Genomic DNA, 17,243 nt, shown 5'->3' with positions numbered 1-17,243 from the left:
GCTGCTGGGCAAATCCTGCCAGTTCTGCTTCCAAAGAGGCACAAAGGCAGAGGCAGAGATGTACATACAGAGGAGCCCAGGGCATGTCCAATAAATGTGCAAATATGTGGGGCGATTTGTTAGGGATTATTTCAGCTGTTATGCCCATAGTGCCTTCCCTCCTGGATCTGTGCAGTGCTTTGGGCCATTTTCTTGGCCTGGTTTCCTTTGCTTTGGTCGCATCTCAGTGTGCACTTGGGGTACAGGCTGTAGGTGCTTGGGGCACTCTTTGAGTTCTCTTGGAGCCCTTGAACAACAGGCTTTGGCCCATGAGGGGAATTTGTGCTGCTTTGACAGAGGAGAACTTCCCAGGCTATTTGGTGTTTGCTGCAGGGAAGCTTGGGTTGCTTTGCATAAAGTCACAGACCGACGCAGAGCAGCTGCTTTGTGATGTCAGGGCATGGTTGCCACGTTGTGGTGCTGTCATCAGAAGGTTGCCTTGGTGCATGGAAGGCCTCAGTGTCAGAGCAGCTCTTGGGCTTGCTCAGAGCAGGAGCATCCTCCTGGTTGAGGCCTTGTCAGGGGGCAGCTGCACTCTGACAGGAGCCTTGTTTTTTCTTGTGTTAGAGCACAGTCTGCAAACTTGCACAGCAGTGCTCAAACCATGGAGACACTCGCTGCTGCAGTTTGCACTGTGTATGGCTTTGGTTATTCTGGATATTACCTGGCTAACCTGGCACGTAAGTAGAGGTTTTCCCTGGGTGTAGCTTAATCTGGCTTTTTTATCTCTTCCTGCTCTTTCTTAGTAACTGAGTTGACTTTGAAACAAAAACACCATTAGGATGTCACTGGTTTGGTAAAGCTCCTGTCAACACGTTCAGCTAAAAATGGGCTGTCTGTAGCCAGGGGGGCGTGGGCAGCATTTGCAAGGGAACCTCCAGGGGTTCCCTTCCCTCCAGGGCAGAGTCTGTGGCAGCCGAGTCTGTCATTTCCTCAGTGTGCTGGGTCAAGCAGGACGACTTTGAAAAGGCAGATTGGGAGACCTTCTCAGAAGGCCTTCTAAAGACTTTGTGGTTCTCCCTGGAATTCAGGGAAAGCTTCTTTTATTCTAAATTTTGTCATTAAAAGATTTGACTAACTTGACCCTTTACTGAGTGCTAAAATAGCGATTCCCTTTGCAATGAAGTGCAAACTCCAAAACAGTGAGTGTCTGCTCCTGAACCCCAGAGCTGCTCCTGAGCTGTTTCACAATAGAGCTGCCACAGCTCAGGGGCATTTGGGGGAAGCTTTTCTGGGCAACTGTTTTCAGCAACTTAATGGCAATTGGTGCATGCAATTTATTTTAAAAATAAGGTACCCGAAAGAGAAGAGAACAAAAGCTGCTTTAACTGCTGGGCAGAACAGAAGCATTAAGTGTGAAAGAACAATCTGCATTTTCTTGATCAAGTTTGTATTTGTTTACTGGCAAAACAGGCCAAAGCGTAGGCACAACCAAGAATATTGTCCTGTTCTCTTGCTGGCTGTGTGAAAGAATTGTGTCTCCTGGAGGGATGCTGTGAAAGGAAAATACTCTCTGTTGGGGTTGACTTGTTCTGGGGGGTTCACCAGCACAGGCAGTTTTCTCACAGTGCCTCGTTCCTTTTCCCTTGTCCACTGCAGGTCACCTGACCCATGTATTCAGAGGTGCTGATCCCAAGGTGAGTGAGAAAGGAACCTTTGATGTTCCTGGCATTTAAGAATTGTGGAACAAGCTGTGAGCTTGGTCTGTGGCAGTAGAGTGAGGAGGGCCAGCTGGGTAGGCTGAGAGAAAATCCATTTCCATGTCTGCAGCAGCAGTAGCAAAGACATCGCTGGCTGTTTCCTAGTTCTGCATTTCAGAGCTTTTAAAGAACTAAAAGCCCAGATTTGCCGAGAGAACGTTGCTTCCTGACAGTAGCCTGGGTGGAACATCTAATTCAGAGCAATATGCAGTACTGTTGAATTAGCCCATTTTAATTTAGTTGGAGGGACTTAGAATCCCCTTGCTATCAAAGGTTATTTCTCCTTAGTAGAGCTGGCTGTAGAGCTGAATAGGAATAAGGTTATAAATGATAGGTAACTGCCTGTCCCTCACGCTCCTGCCTGTCCACAGAGCACAGAACTAACAGCAGACTCTCCTCTGGCTCCCTCTGCTCCTGGAGAAGAGGCCAAAGAGGAGCAAAATGACCACAACCCTCCAGCTGTGGTCACACCACAGCCTGAACTTTCCAAGACAGTAAGTGCCAGTTCTGGTTGGTGCTGTCTTTAGAGGAAATCAGAGCTGCAAGTTTCTGACCAGCCAGCACTTGCTGGTGGTGGCCGAGGATGCTGAGTGCTGGAGTCCTGCCAGGACCTAGCGATTCCCCCCAGCCACTGACAGCTGGAAAAGGCCTTTGACCTGTCATGCTCCGGCCCCACCTTGCTGGGATTCCAAGAGGGGCCAGCCTGAGTCATGAAGGCTCCCCTGTCCCCACGGGAGGGAGCGCTCCAAAGACACCGCTCTCAGCCTTGCCAGACACGTAGGGGACACGGTGGCCTGGAGAGACGTGTCCCACTCCACAGGCTGGCCAAGTAGCTGCAGGCACAAGAAGTGTTGATTTATCCACACCAGCTCTTTGGGGTGGTTTGTCCACATGAGCTTCTTGGGTGTGCTTACCTGGGAGTATTTCAGAGACACACTGGGGATGTGGAATTGCTGCCTGAAGTCCGGGTTTTCGGTGCCTTTGTTGCCAGGTTGTTCTTTGGCCTCTTCAGGCAGAGCAGTGAGGAGCAGAGCTGACAGGGGCTCTGAGTGTGCTGTGATTTTGCTTTTGATAAGCTGCAAAGAGATGATTGTGGTTGTCCATGACCTGTGTGGGGCCACTCTTCTCCCATGTGGCAAAAGAAACAAACTGCATAGTTCTGAACCCTTCTTCTGGGGCAAAACCCAGAGGCTGCATGTTTCTGCTGATACTTTCTGTTGTGAAGTGTGCAGCTTTGAAAACTCCACTGGAGTCTGGAGGCTGGGATGAAGCTGCAGATCCTTGTCTGCTGTCTTGTAGTGAGTGCTAAGAACAGGAAGGACATCTTGAAATTCTTGATGCTGTATTTTAAGACAAATGTGCAACTTTGTGCCTGGGGAGCTGCCTGGGAGGAAAGGACCCAGGGGTGCTGGTCAACAGCAGCTGACATGAGCCAGCTGTGCCCCGGTGGCCAAGGGGCCAAGGGCATCCTGGCCTGTGTCAGCAAGAGTGGGGCAGCAGGAGCAGGGCAGGGACCGTCCCCCTGTGCTGGGCACCGGTGAGGCCGCAGCTGGAGTGCTGTGTCCAGTTCTGGGCCCCTGTGAAGCAGAATGACATTGAGGGGCTGGAGCAGGTCCAGAGAAGGGCAAGGGAACGGGGGAAGGGTGTGGAGCACAAGTCCAGTGAGGAGGCACTGAGGGAGCTTTAGCCTGGAAAAGGGAGGCTCATGAAAGACCTTCAGCTACACTTCCATAAATCCCTACGTGACAGTGCTCACCACAAGGGCCATTTCCCTGCCAAGCATCCCCTCACTGCATCCAAGTGCTTTAGACACTGGAGTAGGTGATACTTTCATCTTTTTGTTTATTTATTTGTTTGTTTGCTAGAAGGAGAGGCCCTGTGTCATTTCTCTTTCTCCAGTGAGCAAAGGTGCTTTTGCTCAACCTTTCCTGCCCTTTTCCAGCACTGGAAGAGATTCTGCTAGAATTTTAGTTTGCAGTTCTGGAAGATGCAGTATTTTTGCATGAGAAAACGTAGTTGGGGGCAGGGACATTGGTGCAGAAGGAGCTGTTCTGGTGGCCACCCAGCCAGCAGGGCCTTGCACATCACTCTCAGGTTAACAGCGCTCATGCCTTTTGGCAGCCCAGGGGATCAGTATCTGTTGCATTCCAGGTATGGGAGTTTAGCAGGAAATCAAGGCCCCTGCATTCCAGGGCCCTCAGAGATCAGAGGGGCTGTGAGGGGCCAGGCTTCATTTCTGATTGCAGCCACTTTAGCACCGTCAGTCTGGTTGAGTCCAAGAGAAGAACTTGCCCCAGCACAGATGCACAAAGAGTGCAGTTCCCAGTGCAGGGCCCTGGGCCTGATCGCATTCCATAAGGACCTTCCTGCTCCAGGTTCCCCAAGAGCGTGGTTTATTGAAGCAACAGGAGAGCAAGTTCAGGATTGCTGCTGATCAGGGCACTGGCTACTGAGTGTTGATGTGTGTAGTGATGGAAAGTATAGGAAAAGAGGGATGATAACAGTGAGATAGATCTATCTATCTATCAATCAATCTATCGATCTATCGGTCTGTCTATCTATCTGTCTACATAAATGAATCTTCCTGGTTTTGCTCCAAGGCAGCTGAAGGTGCAAAGCTCACCTAAAGGCACTCCTTGAGAGGAGGAGAGACTCCTTCCATTGACTGATCCTGAGCAGGCAGAGATGTTTCCCCCTCCAGAGATGGTTATTTTTTCCCCTCAGAGGTGTTTTCCTCCTCCAGCCTTTTCCACCCTGAAACCCCCTGTTTATCCTTTAAATTTTGGCCTGTCCTAAGGGACTGGAACAATCCCATGCTCTAGGTGGTGTGTGGGGACTCTGGTTCATACATGCATTACATGACACATGGTTTCCTTCATTGGCATCCTGAAGGGTGTCTAAGTTAATTTGTTAATGGGACCTTGTGAGGGTCTCTGGTACAGCCAGTCAGAATTCTCAGTTGATAAAAGAGGGAGAATAAACACCTTGGTCCTCCTCCATATACTGAGGTGGCCCTAGAGGCCCTCTGACCTTCATCAGAGGGTCTTTGTGCGCATCCTCATCTCCTGAATAATCCAGGATTTGTAACAAGAGTGTAGATGTCAGAAAGGCAGGAATGGCAGTGCAGGCCTGAAGAGAACATGAACTCCAGAAGTGTCTCTCACAAGGAGCAAGCTCACACAGGAAGCCACCTGCAGAGCCAGGGTGGGGCTGTGGGACAGGGCTGGGTGTCAGTCACTTCTGAAGACAAACAGGACACGGCAGAAGAGGAGCGAGGTCCTCAGCAGAGCCTTGAGAAATGCCCCACATTCCCTGTCAGATGCCTAAGAGTCTGTTGGAGCTTCAGTCCCAGATGGAGCCTGACTGTAGTGCCAGTGTCACTTTGGAATCTGTGCCTCCCCATGGGCAGGGAATGACCCAGGAGAGCAGCAGCACATTGCTTTGGGAATGTGTGAGCCCATCAGTCTTTGAGTCCTGCCCCACAAATGTTTTATGGGAAGTTGAAAGCCATCTTCTCTTGCTTTCTGTGCAGCTCCTTCTAGAGAAAGAGCATGAGCAGATTGCTCTATCAGAGATGGCGTGCCAGACACGGGGAGAGCTGTTCCCAGCCCGAGAGCAGCTGGAGCAGCTCAGGCAGCAGGTGGAAGAGCCACAAGAGAATGGCCAAGTAAGCCTGACTAGCCAGGTGACAGAGTGAAGGGCAGGAACAGGGACATAAAACGGAGCTCTTGGGATGGAAGAGGCCAGGAGTCCCACAGGCACTGAAAGCACAGAGCCTTGTAATCTGCAGAGACCAGCAGCGGGATGGGAGGGTTCCAATGGAAGCAGAGCTGGGTTTGGGAAGGAGAAGGGAGTGGCTGAAAGAATGTGATTTTGAGGCCAAAAGAGGAAAAAGCTGAGCCTGATGGCAGCTGCCAGTCACTTGCTCTGCATTTGTGTGCACAGGACATCAAGGCAGAGCCACAAGCAGAGCTGCCCAAAGCCCAGAGTGACATCAAGGCAGTGAAGAGGAGGCACGAGGAAGACATCAGAAGAATTCAAGAGCACTGGAATCTCCATCGGCAGAGGGGCAATCTACAAAACCAGGTGAGTGGAAGAGTGGCAGCCACTCCACTCATGAAACTTGCTCTCGCTTGTTCTTCACAGAAAGTGGAGGACAGCCTGCAGGCAGAATTGCAGACAAATAAGGCTAGGATCAAGCCAAGGGAGAAGAGGCTGGAGGAAGGAATGAAAATCATCAAAGAGCCTAATCAACTGCTTCAGGAGAAGGAGGTTCTACAAAAGCGAGTGAGTGCAACAGCGATAGCCACTGCAGTCACCGAACCGGTGGTTTCTGCCCTTCTTGCCTTTCCTCTGCAGAGCAGGCAAGGGGGCGATGCCTGTGAGTGCCCTCCTGCTGTGGCCTCTATCACAGCCACTCTGAAGGACACGTCCTGGGCTGCTGAATCTCAGCTGCTGCCCTGGACAGTGCGACTAGTCCTTTGGCCTTTTGGCCAGCAGTCATCCAAATGGATTCCTGCTGGCCTGTTCCTGCTCTCCTTGTTTCTTGAGGTGTCTCTGCAGGTCAGCTTGGTGACCCAGATAGATTTTGAATTCTGTATCCCTTGTGAATCTGGCCCTCTCCTCTTCTCTCCCTTTCCTCACAGTCTGTGACCCACGGCTGACAGGGACAAGCTGTACTGTCTCTGACTGCTTTGTTCTGTTTGACTTGAGGTGGAAGTGTTGACATCTCACCTGGCAGCCTGTGAAGACTTCCAGCAAGTGATTGGCCACAAAGAGCCCCAAGGTTGGCGTGAGGCACAGGACCTGTCCCAACCAGAGGTGCTGAAGGCTGAGCACATCCTGAAGATGGTGGTGGAAAAGAGGATCCAATGGGAGGAGGTAGAACATTAGAACAAGGAGCTGCAAGTGTGTCTGCAGCCCTTGGAGGGGGAAAGGAGTCCTTGGGAGGAAGTGGAGCAGTCACTGTGGCAGTCATCCTTCAGAAAATCCATGAAAATGGAACATGAAATTGGCCATGGACTCGAGTAAAACCCCTCTGGTTTCAGAAGTGGACATTCAAAGAAACCCGTTTAAGAGCTCTGAAAGTGGCTGACAGCACCTTCCTAAGGGCTTGCATTTGAAATGTGATCCCAGGGCAGTCTCTGCCAGCCACACTTTCTGACACAGACCCATTTCTTGTCTCAGATCTACACAGGCTCTGTCACTGAACCTGCTGCAGCAGCAGGGTCATCTAAAGGAGCCTTTGCTCCCCAACCTGAGAAGTGGAGCCCGGGCAGTTTGCTCAGCTCCAGTGTGGTCACAGCTGCTCAGCGACAGGAGAACGAGGACAAGTACCTGGAGCTACTGAGTACGTCTTGTGTATTTCTTGGGTGAGGGACAGTGTGTTGTGTGCATGTGCCAGCACAGCTGTACCAAATGTTCCTCCTCAGTCTGGTGTTGTGGGGACATTTAGGACTCCCCACAGGAACTGCTGTGCTTCGAGGCAGCGAGGGAGTGCTCTGGGTGCTCCTGCTGCCTCTGAGGGCAGCTCGGACTGCCTTGGGTTTGCTTGAGCTTCCCTCTCTGCTAATGGCAGAAGCAGGGACTGTTCCTGGATCAGCAGAAGGCCGTGACTGCTGGAGTTCTACCCTTTGGCACAACCCTGCACAGGTCACTCTCCAGGAAAACACATCAAGCCCTTTGTGCTTCTGCAGCACAACCCATTTAATCTGCTTCTTGCCCATAACAGCTGCCAGTGCTGTGCTCTCAGATAAGGCCTGGTGGGGCTGAGAACAGAGCCCAGTTGACTCTGTGTCTACCATCACCTGTTGGGACAAAAAGGACATTGATGTGCACCTCGGTGTGTCTGATCTCAAAGCCAATCCTGTCGTGCCCTGAATGGGGGCAACAGCTTGTAACAGGGCTCGGTCTGGCTGTGGCTTCTTCCCAGTGCTTGTCAGTGCTCATCCTTGGGCTTTCCCAGCCTTGCTGTGGTACCTGCCCTGCCCCTGACGGCCGCTGCGACTGCAGAGGCTGGAGCCTTCCTCAGCTGAGAGAGTCCTGCTGCTGCCCGGCCGCTGCAGCGCGGAGCTGCCGGGAGGCAGCAGCCCCTCGTCTGGGCCGGCTTCTGCATGGCACGGCCTGGACTCACGAGAGGCTCAGCATCTCCTCTGGGCAGCTGTCCGTGCCACGCCGGCGCCCGAGGAGCACTGCTGTCCTTGCTGCCCGTGGCCGCTGTGCCGAGCTGGGAAGGCGGGGACGTGTGCGGAGCTGAGAGGGCGAGTCCAATGCCAGCGACTGATCCGCGCAGTCAGGGGGAAGACAAGCAGTGTGGTTCTTCACATGGGACACGGGCAAGGGCATCTTTGAACTCAGCCTGCCCATAAAGGCTGAGGGTCCTGATGCTGAAAGCCCCGCTGGTATTGCTTATAGCATGAGCTGCTCTGCTTTACAAAGAGAAAGGCGTTCTTCTGGCAAACTGCTGGAAGGTGGAGAAGATGCCCTCCCCTCCTGGCAACACTTGGCAATATTCCTTCCTGTTTTAAAAATGTCACTTGTTCATAGGAATTGATTCTAGAACCCAAGGTGCATTTAATCTTGGGAAATATGAAACCTTTTGTTGAATCTCACAGTGCTTATTCCCAAGAAAAGAAAGCCGCTGTTAGTTCCAGCTCTCCTTAGTGCTTACAGATGACAACTCACCTGCCTTGGTACCTGTTCTCTTCTGGTCTCTGTCTCCTCTGCATGTGGCTAGTTCCCTGGCAAGAGATCTCTCCAAAGAACTGTAGAAAATCTGTGCCAGCCATCTGTGCTGCCGAGCTGCCTGTCTTCTTGCTGTTGCTGTTGTTACCCACAGGGTAACTCTGACCACAAGGGGCTCAGAGCCCCAGGCAGTGGGGCTGCCTTTTGTATCTCCTGGAAGGTGGCATCTCTGCTTTCAAGTGAGCACCTTGCATTTTGTTCCTCTCAGGGAAAATGGTGAGCATGGAAAATCCGGTGACAAAATACATTGAACTGGAAAATATCGGCAGCGGGTGAGTCCAACCACAGTTACTTCTACAAAATCATGGGCCAGGAGTTTTGCTGGTGGAATATCTACCAAGTGTGAAGTCAGGCAAGCTGCAAACATGTTCAGACACTGGGGTTAGATTGTCCCATCTCTCAGTGCTGGTCAGAATGTGTAAGTGTGGTCAGAAGGCATTGTCAAAGGCATCTCCATGCTGCCACGGTCTTGCCTGCAGCAAGGAACAGGAGCTGGAAGATCTCCTGGTCTCTCAACTGTGGGACACCTGTGTGTTAATTTCCTTAGCATTTTTGTATGTCTCAAAATCATGAGGCCACACTAATGAAAGGAGAAGAATCTTGCTTGCCTGAAAGAGCAACCTAGCCCCTGGGAGCTGTCAGATAACAGTTCTCAGGAACAGTTCTTTCCAAGAGTTTGTTGAAGGAAATACTCGGTGGTCAGGATTAGAACCACACAGTTTAGAAACTCAAGATGAAAGAATAAGCTCTCTTTTTGAGCTGAGGCACTAAAGCCCAAAGCTTCAGGAACAGGCCCAGTGCCCATGCACTTGAGAGGAAAAGGCATCATCACCTTCTGGCAGATCCTTCCTGCACCCTGCAGGTTTTAGGCACTTAGAGCAGAGATCTCCCATCTGGGCTGGCTTTCACTCCAAGGTCTAAACAGCTTCTCCTTTCTTTGCTGCTGTTTTGTTTCTAGGGGTTTTGGAGAAGTTTGTAGAGCACTCGACACTGCCACAGGAGGAGAGGTAAATGTCAACAGCCCCTGCAGATTCTGCAGCTCTCGAGGGCTTTCCCCTCTGGTGTGAGTTGTGGCTGGAGCTTTGGGTCACCGGGAGAGCTGTGCTGCAAAGGCACAGGAAGCGCAGACGGGTGCCAGCCTGCAAAATGCATTTGGGACACTCTTTGTCCTTCTCAGCTTCTCAGAAGGAAGGCAAGGAGGGTGGTGGTCGCTTTCGGAGAAGGACGCGCTCACTCGCTCTCAATGGCTAAAACAAAGGTGGTGCCTTAGAGCATCTCACTGCTCTGGGGGGCTACAGTTTCAGAGTCCTGAATTCTCATTTCTGGCTGCCAGCAAATACATCTGAATCTTACTGGTAGTTCCTTAGCAACCTGCAGTGCTGCGCTTGAGAACTGCACCTAGGGAGGGATGTGCAAGGTGTCCCTAAAAGCCCCTAAGCCCTGCTCTTATAGCCCAGGATGTATCCATAGAGTACCAAGGCTTGGATTACTTCTTTGGATCCCAGACAGAGCAGCAGAGAGTGTGGGCAGAGCTTTGTGGGTGATAGTAGAGACACCATTGTTAGCAAGTGGACAAGGCAAAACGTCAGTGGCCACATGTCCTGTTTCTGGCCCACAAGGGAGCGGAGAAATGGGCTGTTGCAATGTCAGTTCCTAATTACTCCAGTGTCTAATCACAAGGCACTTTGGCACAGCTCGGCTGTGTCATTCCAAAATCACTCACTCCATGTGCGTTGTGGTCTCGTGCCACCAACTTCTCAAGGTACTGATTGTCATTGTCATTTTAGGTGGCCATAAAGAAAATAAATCTTCAAGGACCAAGGAGAAAGGAAGTAACTGGAAATGAACTCATGGTCATGAAAATGAATAAGAACCCCAACACTGTGAACTATTTAGACAGGTGAGTGGTTGTGGTTTTATCCCATGAATGTTGGTTCACATACTCAAGCATGCGAGGTTAAAAACCCACTTGGGTTGATATGCGGGAAAGACTCCACTACTGGAATAAGGAGTAAAGTAGGTATGTTTATTCCAGTGCTGGGACGCGTGGGGGATAATCCTCCAAAGTCATGTGTGCCCACAGCTGCATTCAGCCTGGTATTTATCGGGTTACAAGTCCCATATTCACTGAGTTTCCCAATACACCTATACATATTCATTGCCCAGCCCCGCCCAGCCTCGCCTCGTATTACAATGAGCCCAAAAGTCCTTTACATCCGCCTTGCGCTTGCGCAGTGTTGTCTGGTGGTCGTGGGCAGGGGTCTCCAGGGTGAAGTAAGAGTCTTCCTCAGACGAAGTAAAGAGTCTTCCTGATTCTGAACTTTTCATCTTGCTTCCCTGCACATGTTCAAAAACAGGATCTTTGGTCAAGATTCCTTCCCCTTATCAATAGTCTTCTATCTTCTCATTCTGCTTCGGCAGGCACAGTAAGTGTTGAGCAAGCTGTATGCATTGCTTTTAACAAGCAGCTTCTTAGCAAATCATTTAACCTCTGCTTCCCTTCCTCCCCCTGATTCAGGGTCACTGGCAGAAAATAGAGCTCTTAATTACTGGTTAATTATCATTTCTCTACTCATCTCCAGTGGATGGGAAGAGAGTGCATTTTGTCTGCATTAATCTTCCCTGGCACACTTAGTTTGAAGTTTGTTCAAAAACCTGGATCAGCACTATCTTACTAAATCAATAGCCTTTAAGTTCACTGCCTCCATGCTGTTTTGGGGCTTGATTTTTTCAAGTGTTTTAAGTGCTGATAAACCATCCTGGAGAGGATTTCCCTGGGATTGTTGCCCCTCTTTTCCATTGCCGTGCATGCCAGGAAGACTAGGTGCTTATTTCCAGACATACCATGCATGACAGGTTTTTTATCTGGGCTGTTACCAAACTGCATTTTTCACTTGCTGGCTATCTAGGACATCTCCTTTTTCACAGCTGTGCCTTTCTCCTTGAGACTGCACAGGTTGCAAACACTGCACAGCCTAGAGGGAACGTCTACTCCTTTTGTTCTGTCCTCATTTCAAAGGGACCCGGAAAGGAGAATCAACCATTGTCTTTTCCAAACAGCAACGTAGCCATGTATGTTCATCTCCACATCCTTGTTTCCTTCCTTCAGCTACCTTGTGGATGAGGAACTCTGGCTGGTCTATGGAGTACATGGATGGAGGCACTCTGAGCGACGTCATCAGCAAGACCTACCTGTGTGAAGACGAGATGGCAACCATCAGTCGGGAGGTCAGGGATCCCACCTGTGCTTCCTTCCGAGGGCTTGGGCAGGATTGTCTGGGAAACAGGGGCTCAGCACAGCAGAGATTTCATGTGCCAAGCTTTGTTTCTGTGTTGCTGCTGTGCTATGGAGAAGCAAGAGCATCTCAAGTGAACTGCGTGGCAGTGTGCCTGCACTCACTGTACTCTGTTCTTGTACTCTTATCTCCTGCTCTTGTATTCTTGCTCTGTCTCTTGTATTTGTATTTGCTGTTCTCCACCTTGCCTCTCTAAATGTTTGCCTGGAGCCTGTCTGCACTGCGTTCCCTGCCTGTAAAAGCAAAGGTGCTGGTGGCAGGATTTGAAACTAATGGCAAAGAAAAAGAGAGACTCCTTTCTCACAGTCCTCAGCTGAAAAGGACAGTAGTGCACCCAAAATGCTGTTTGCTTCTGAAAGGTGACTCATGTGATACTTCCAAGTCTGTGCTGAGGCCAGCAAGAAAACCTTTGCCATGCAGGCCCCCACCCAAAAGTGATCCACTTCACACCAAAGGGAAGGACTTTTTCTTTCATGGCAAACCCCTCGTTTGTCCTCTGGATGGAGAGAGCACATCCACTGCAGCAGCAGTCATTCGGGCTGGTTTGCAGGGGACAGTCTAGAACAGCAATTCCCATTGCTCTTTCAAAAGCTGACATGCCTTCCCTTAGAAAGGCAGTGTTGGAGCAGCAAGCTCTTCCTCTCGATGGCACCGTGTTCTGCCATTACTCCCCATTCCCCTGGAATCTTTTAGAGCTGTTTCCTTTCTTGTGTGCTGAAATCACATCACTAATTTTTGCCCTCCTGTTTCTGTTTTCTCTCTCAGTGCCTGAAAGGACTGGATTTTCTTCATTCAAACCACATGATCCACCAGCATGTGAAGAGCTGCAACATCCTTCTTGGAACCCACGGCTCTGTCAAGCTGGGTCGGTATATTCTTGGTCAGGCACGGCATTCCGGGCATGTGGGGTTTGGGGCTGCTTTTGAGTGACTGCCAGTTCCCCCAAAGTGGTGCTGGTGGCAGTGCAGGGACCCCTGCTGTGAGCTGAGGGCACAGTTGCAACGTGCACAGAGGTATCACAAGGAACAAGCAGTCAAGAGTGGCATAGGTTTGTGTGCGTCCCTTCCAGAGGGAGGGAGCTACAATCCAAAGCTTCAGGAAAATACAGGCCACTGCTGGGGGAAGTGTAAAAAATGTGGGTTTTTTTGAAGTGGCCAATTCCATATTTCCTTGGCTAAAGCCCTGAGGAAATAGAGCACGGACGGTTTTCTAGCAGATTACACAGTGCATTCTGAGGCTGAGAGTGGGGAATTCTTTTGCTTGGTTTCCTAATTTGAGCTGGTTTTCACAGTATTTTGTTTTCTCCTCAGCTGATTTTGGCCTCTCTGCTCAGCTCACCCCTGAGCAGAGTAGACAGAGATCAGTGGCCGGGATTTCTGGGTGGATGGCACCTGAAATCGTGACAGGTCAACCGTATGGCCCCAAAGCGGACATATGGTCTTTTGGCATAGTGGGAATCGAAATGGTGGAACGGGAAGTTCCTCACTGGAATGGAGATCCTGTCTCGGTAAGGAGCCAATACTCACTGATCCCTCTGTCTTTCTCACCTGTCCCACGTTCTGTTTGCAACTGGGCAAAATCCCATTGCCGTCTGCTGGCACTGCTTCCACCAAGGTCCCCTTCTAAAAATGGCCCTGCAGCACATCAGCATCTGCGGTACTTTTGCTTGCATCAGAAGGGAAGTGGCAAGCAGCCAGCTCAGAAACCTGCCATTTTGGCCTTCAGCCATGCCTGACGTTTCTCATGTGCTTGTCAAACTCTCTTGGAGCTCTGTCTCTGAAGGACAAGAATTTTTCAGTGGAGAGTTTAGCAGTGTGATAAATATCCTTTGAAATGGAGGCTGGACCTTCCCAGTTTCAACTTTATAGAAAAGGAAAAAGGAAAACAGAAAGAGAAAAGAAAAAGAAAAAAAGACAAGAGAAAAAACCAGCAAAGCAAACCCCAAGCAGTGCTTCTTGCTTCTTCCTTTATTAGCCACAGCACATCAATTTTCCTCCAAGCTGCAGCATCTTTTCCAAATCCTGTGGGTCTTTGAAACTGTCAGGCTTCCAAATCATCTGTACGTTGTTCTGTCATGTGTCTGGGTGGCCTGGATAAGTTCAGCATGTCTTTTTCTCAGACTGCAGTTAGAATTGTATGCCAAACCCTTGGTGTTTGTTGGAACATTAAAGAGCTTGCAGCCAGGTGACTGGGGCTGGGACCCAAGCTCTGTGGTTGACACGGGTGCCGTGTTCCTTTACCGCAGGAGCAGGGACGTCCCTGGGTTGCACAGTTATAATGACAGGGAGGAGGGCTCCAGCTCCCCACCGTGTCCAGTGGCTGAGCTCAGCTGCAGAAGGACAGGATAAAACCCCCTTTGTGACCTCTGGTGGTGTGGGAAAAGCAAAGGAAATTTTCCTCTGGGTTGAAGAGGATCATAACAAAGTCTCTTTGGTCACCATCTCTTTCAGTGCCACCAGCACAGAGCTGTTCCTATTGTGGCAGGCATTTTCATGGAGACTCCTAGGCCTCTTTCCATTGTTATTTCCGTCTATTTTAGATGGATTTTGCGTCTGCATTTTTTTCAAGAAGAGAACAAAGAACTTGATGATTTTTGTTGTATGGAAGCTGTGCTTAATGGACCAACAAGCACTGCAGAGATGCCTTTCATGTAATAATCCTTGGAGATGGTATAGATAGAGCAAACTCCCTCTTCAAATAGCCTGTCAAGCTGGTGTCAATCCTCAGAGAAGCAAAACGTGCTTTTGCTGATGTAGTTCCCACTAGCTAGGTCAGCCAATGAAATCAGCTGCCAAGGCAAGATCCGCTGGATGTCGGAAAAGCTGTGGCTGCTTTGGGGTTTGGGTTTTCTGTTGGTGTAGGAAAGTCATCTCTGCCCATCTGCCAGGGCAGAAACCGCCACTGCAATGGGCTCTGGGAGAGCATTTACAGATACTTGAAAGAAGCAGGTGGAGCCTCGTGTTTCCTTTTTCTGCAGCCTCAACTCCTGATAGCCACAGGAGGGAGACCAAAGCTGCAGGAGCCCAACCTATTCTCGCCTTTGCTGCGTGGCTTCCTGAGCTGCTGCCTGCAGACCAACGAGGAGCGGCGCTGGTCTGCCAAGGAGCTCCTGCAGGTAAAATGCGAAGGGGCTGCAGGTGAAACAGTGTCCGAGGATGGGCTCCTCCTCCACTGAAGTCCAAGGCATCAGACAACCCCCCTGCCCCTCCCCTCCACCCTTGGTGCTTTTCAAATGAAAACGGCGTGGAATCCTCAACTGGGCTGGGCTGCCACGGACCCATAGAGGTCATCAGGTCCAAGTGCCCTGCGATGACCAGGGGCATCTTTAAAGAGATCAGAGCTTGCTCAGGGCCACATCCCACCTGACCTGGAATGTTTCCAGGGATGGGGCACCTACCAGCTCTCGGGGCAACCCGTGCTAGTGTTGCACCATGCTCTGAGTAAAACAAGTTCTTCCTTACACCTAACCTGACTTGATCCCCATTATATACTACAAATATTACCCCATGTCCTACTGCAACTAGCCCTGTTAAAAAAAGTGTCCCCCACTTCCTCAGAAGCCCCTTTGAAGTACTGGAACGTGGCAGTAAAGTCTCCCTGGGGCCTGTTCTTCTCCAGGCTGAATTACTCCAGGTCTCTCAGCTGGTCCTCAGAGGAGAGGTGCTCCATCCTCTGATTGTTTCTGTCGCCCTGTATTGTAATTTGGTGGGGTATTCAGTCTTCTCTGATGGCAAAAGAACTGAAGGAGAGCAATGCGGGGTACAGAGGCGTGAAATGGTGGTGGGGGAACCCAAGGAAACCAGTCCCAGCCCAGCAGTTGGAGATTTGGCTGTGGGCAGCTCACTGTGAGCCTCTGAGGGACCCTGGTTTGTGCCCCCTGCCTCACTCCTAGGGGTTTCTGCCACCCACAAAAGGACAGCTGAGATGGATTTGTCCCAGCCCCACCTGCTGCCTGGCACGGTCAAGCAGACGGGAACTGCCCCAGGGTTACCGCCAGGCTGAGTGGCAGAGAGGGAGCTGCAGGACCCAGTGCTACTCAGCTGTCCCTGCTGGGAAGGCAGGTGCCATCCAGCACAGGAGGGGGAGGGGATGGAAAGGCAGACACTGCTCTGTGTCCCTGTGGAAATTAGCACAGTGCCTGTCTTTCAAGGACAGGGACCTATGTGAGGCTTTGAAGTTTCCTGAAAGGAAGAAACCCCGGGGACAGAAAGCACCATTTCTAGAGCACTGGCAGGGCAAAAATGCCAGCAAGATGAAGACATCTGGATGAATGGATGGGTGGGATTCTGGGCCAGGTTGGCCTGTGATGGCAAGGTCCTGCACATGAAGATGGAGGTGCAGATGGTCCCGTCAGTCCTCTTTCTCCGTCTTTCTAGGAACCTGAGGAATCCTGATTGAGCCTGTGAAGCACTGAGCTTGGGAAGTCATGGTTCATTGGGGTTTTTTGTTTTGTTTCCTTTGGCAGCACCCATTTGTAGCATCAGCTGAGCCTGTATCCAGCCTGGTGCCACTGATCATTGCAGTGAAGAAGAGGAAGGAGGAGACAAGAATGTGATAATCACGTCAGACCTGTTTACTCCACAACCAGCTTAGAATAGGATTGTAGAGTAGGATTGTCAAGTAGGATTGTCAAGTAGGATTGTAGAATAGGATTGTAGTGTAGGATTGCAGAGCAGGATTGCATATAAATAAAGTTTCTGAAACCTCAACTCACCTTGAAGATTCCCTTCCTTCTCAGCCTTGTGAATAAGCTTGACGTTTCCTTCTGAATGGTCAGTTGTTTCTTAAAGGTGGAAAGGGACGCTTATGGCTTCTTTGGTGTGGTTTGTAAGTGGGGCAGGCTCTTCTTCATTCATCCTCTCCACACCACACTGCCTTTGGAATACGACGCACTGGCCAGTTTTTGCCCAGCCGTGGTACTTGCAGTTGAGGCAGAAAGGGCAATGGCATTTGCAGGCAAAACCAGAGGAGGAGTGGGGCAGCCAAAACATCCTGTGCAGATGCAGGTGTTCAGCTGTGACTCGAGAGCATTGGGGTTCCTGCCACTTGGATTTGTATCCCTAAGTACAATCTCTGGCTGGAGGAGAGTCTTGCTCAACTGAGAAAGCAGAAAGATCAGTGAGGGTGCTCTGAAAGTCTCGTCTGATGCAGAGCTGTCAGCGAGCGTGAGGTGAGAGCAACCCAGTACTGCCTGGGCCAGAGCCCCAGCAGAGCCCTGGCAGAGCCCAGAGCAGCCTGAGGCTGGGCAGAGGCAGGCTGGCAGGAGGCCCTTGGAGCTGCAAGAGGCAGCAGCCTGGCACTGGGTGCCTCTTCCTGGGAGCGGGCACATCGTCCCATCTCAGAGCCAAAGCGGCAGCTGGCTGCTCCCGAGGGAAGCGTAGCCGTGCTGGGCACAGCGCAGACTGGTGCCATTGGCCGTCTGGAGGCGGCCCAGGAGGAGAGAAAGGCAAAAGGCAGCCGAGGG

The 17,243-nt window shown here is 50.9% G+C and overlaps 1 protein-coding gene across 1 annotated transcript; it reads left to right on the top strand.

The window, feature by feature from the left end:
- The first annotated feature begins 643 nt into the window (after positions 1-643).
- LOC138103945 (serine/threonine-protein kinase PAK 3-like) lies at positions 644-16,334 on the top strand. The gene is given in 16 exon segments (XM_069002608.1): positions 644-719; positions 1,639-1,676; positions 2,111-2,233; positions 5,272-5,406; positions 5,685-6,026; positions 6,453-6,620; positions 6,927-7,089; positions 8,692-8,755; positions 9,442-9,490; positions 10,271-10,383; positions 11,593-11,623; positions 11,625-11,711; positions 12,545-12,644; positions 13,090-13,286; positions 14,757-14,894; positions 16,245-16,334. Coding segments are annotated over 16 exon segments (1,914 nt in total).
- The last annotated feature ends 909 nt before the right edge of the window (positions 16,335-17,243 follow it).

This window comes from Aphelocoma coerulescens (assembly GCF_041296385.1).
Source record: "Aphelocoma coerulescens isolate FSJ_1873_10779 chromosome Z unlocalized genomic scaffold, UR_Acoe_1.0 ChrZ_unloc_scaf_1, whole genome shotgun sequence".
In the NCBI taxonomy this organism is placed as follows: Eukaryota; Metazoa; Chordata; class Aves; order Passeriformes; family Corvidae; genus Aphelocoma; species Aphelocoma coerulescens.
Note: the sequence above shows the minus strand (reverse complement) of the source record. Positions and strands in the feature narration are given on the sequence as shown.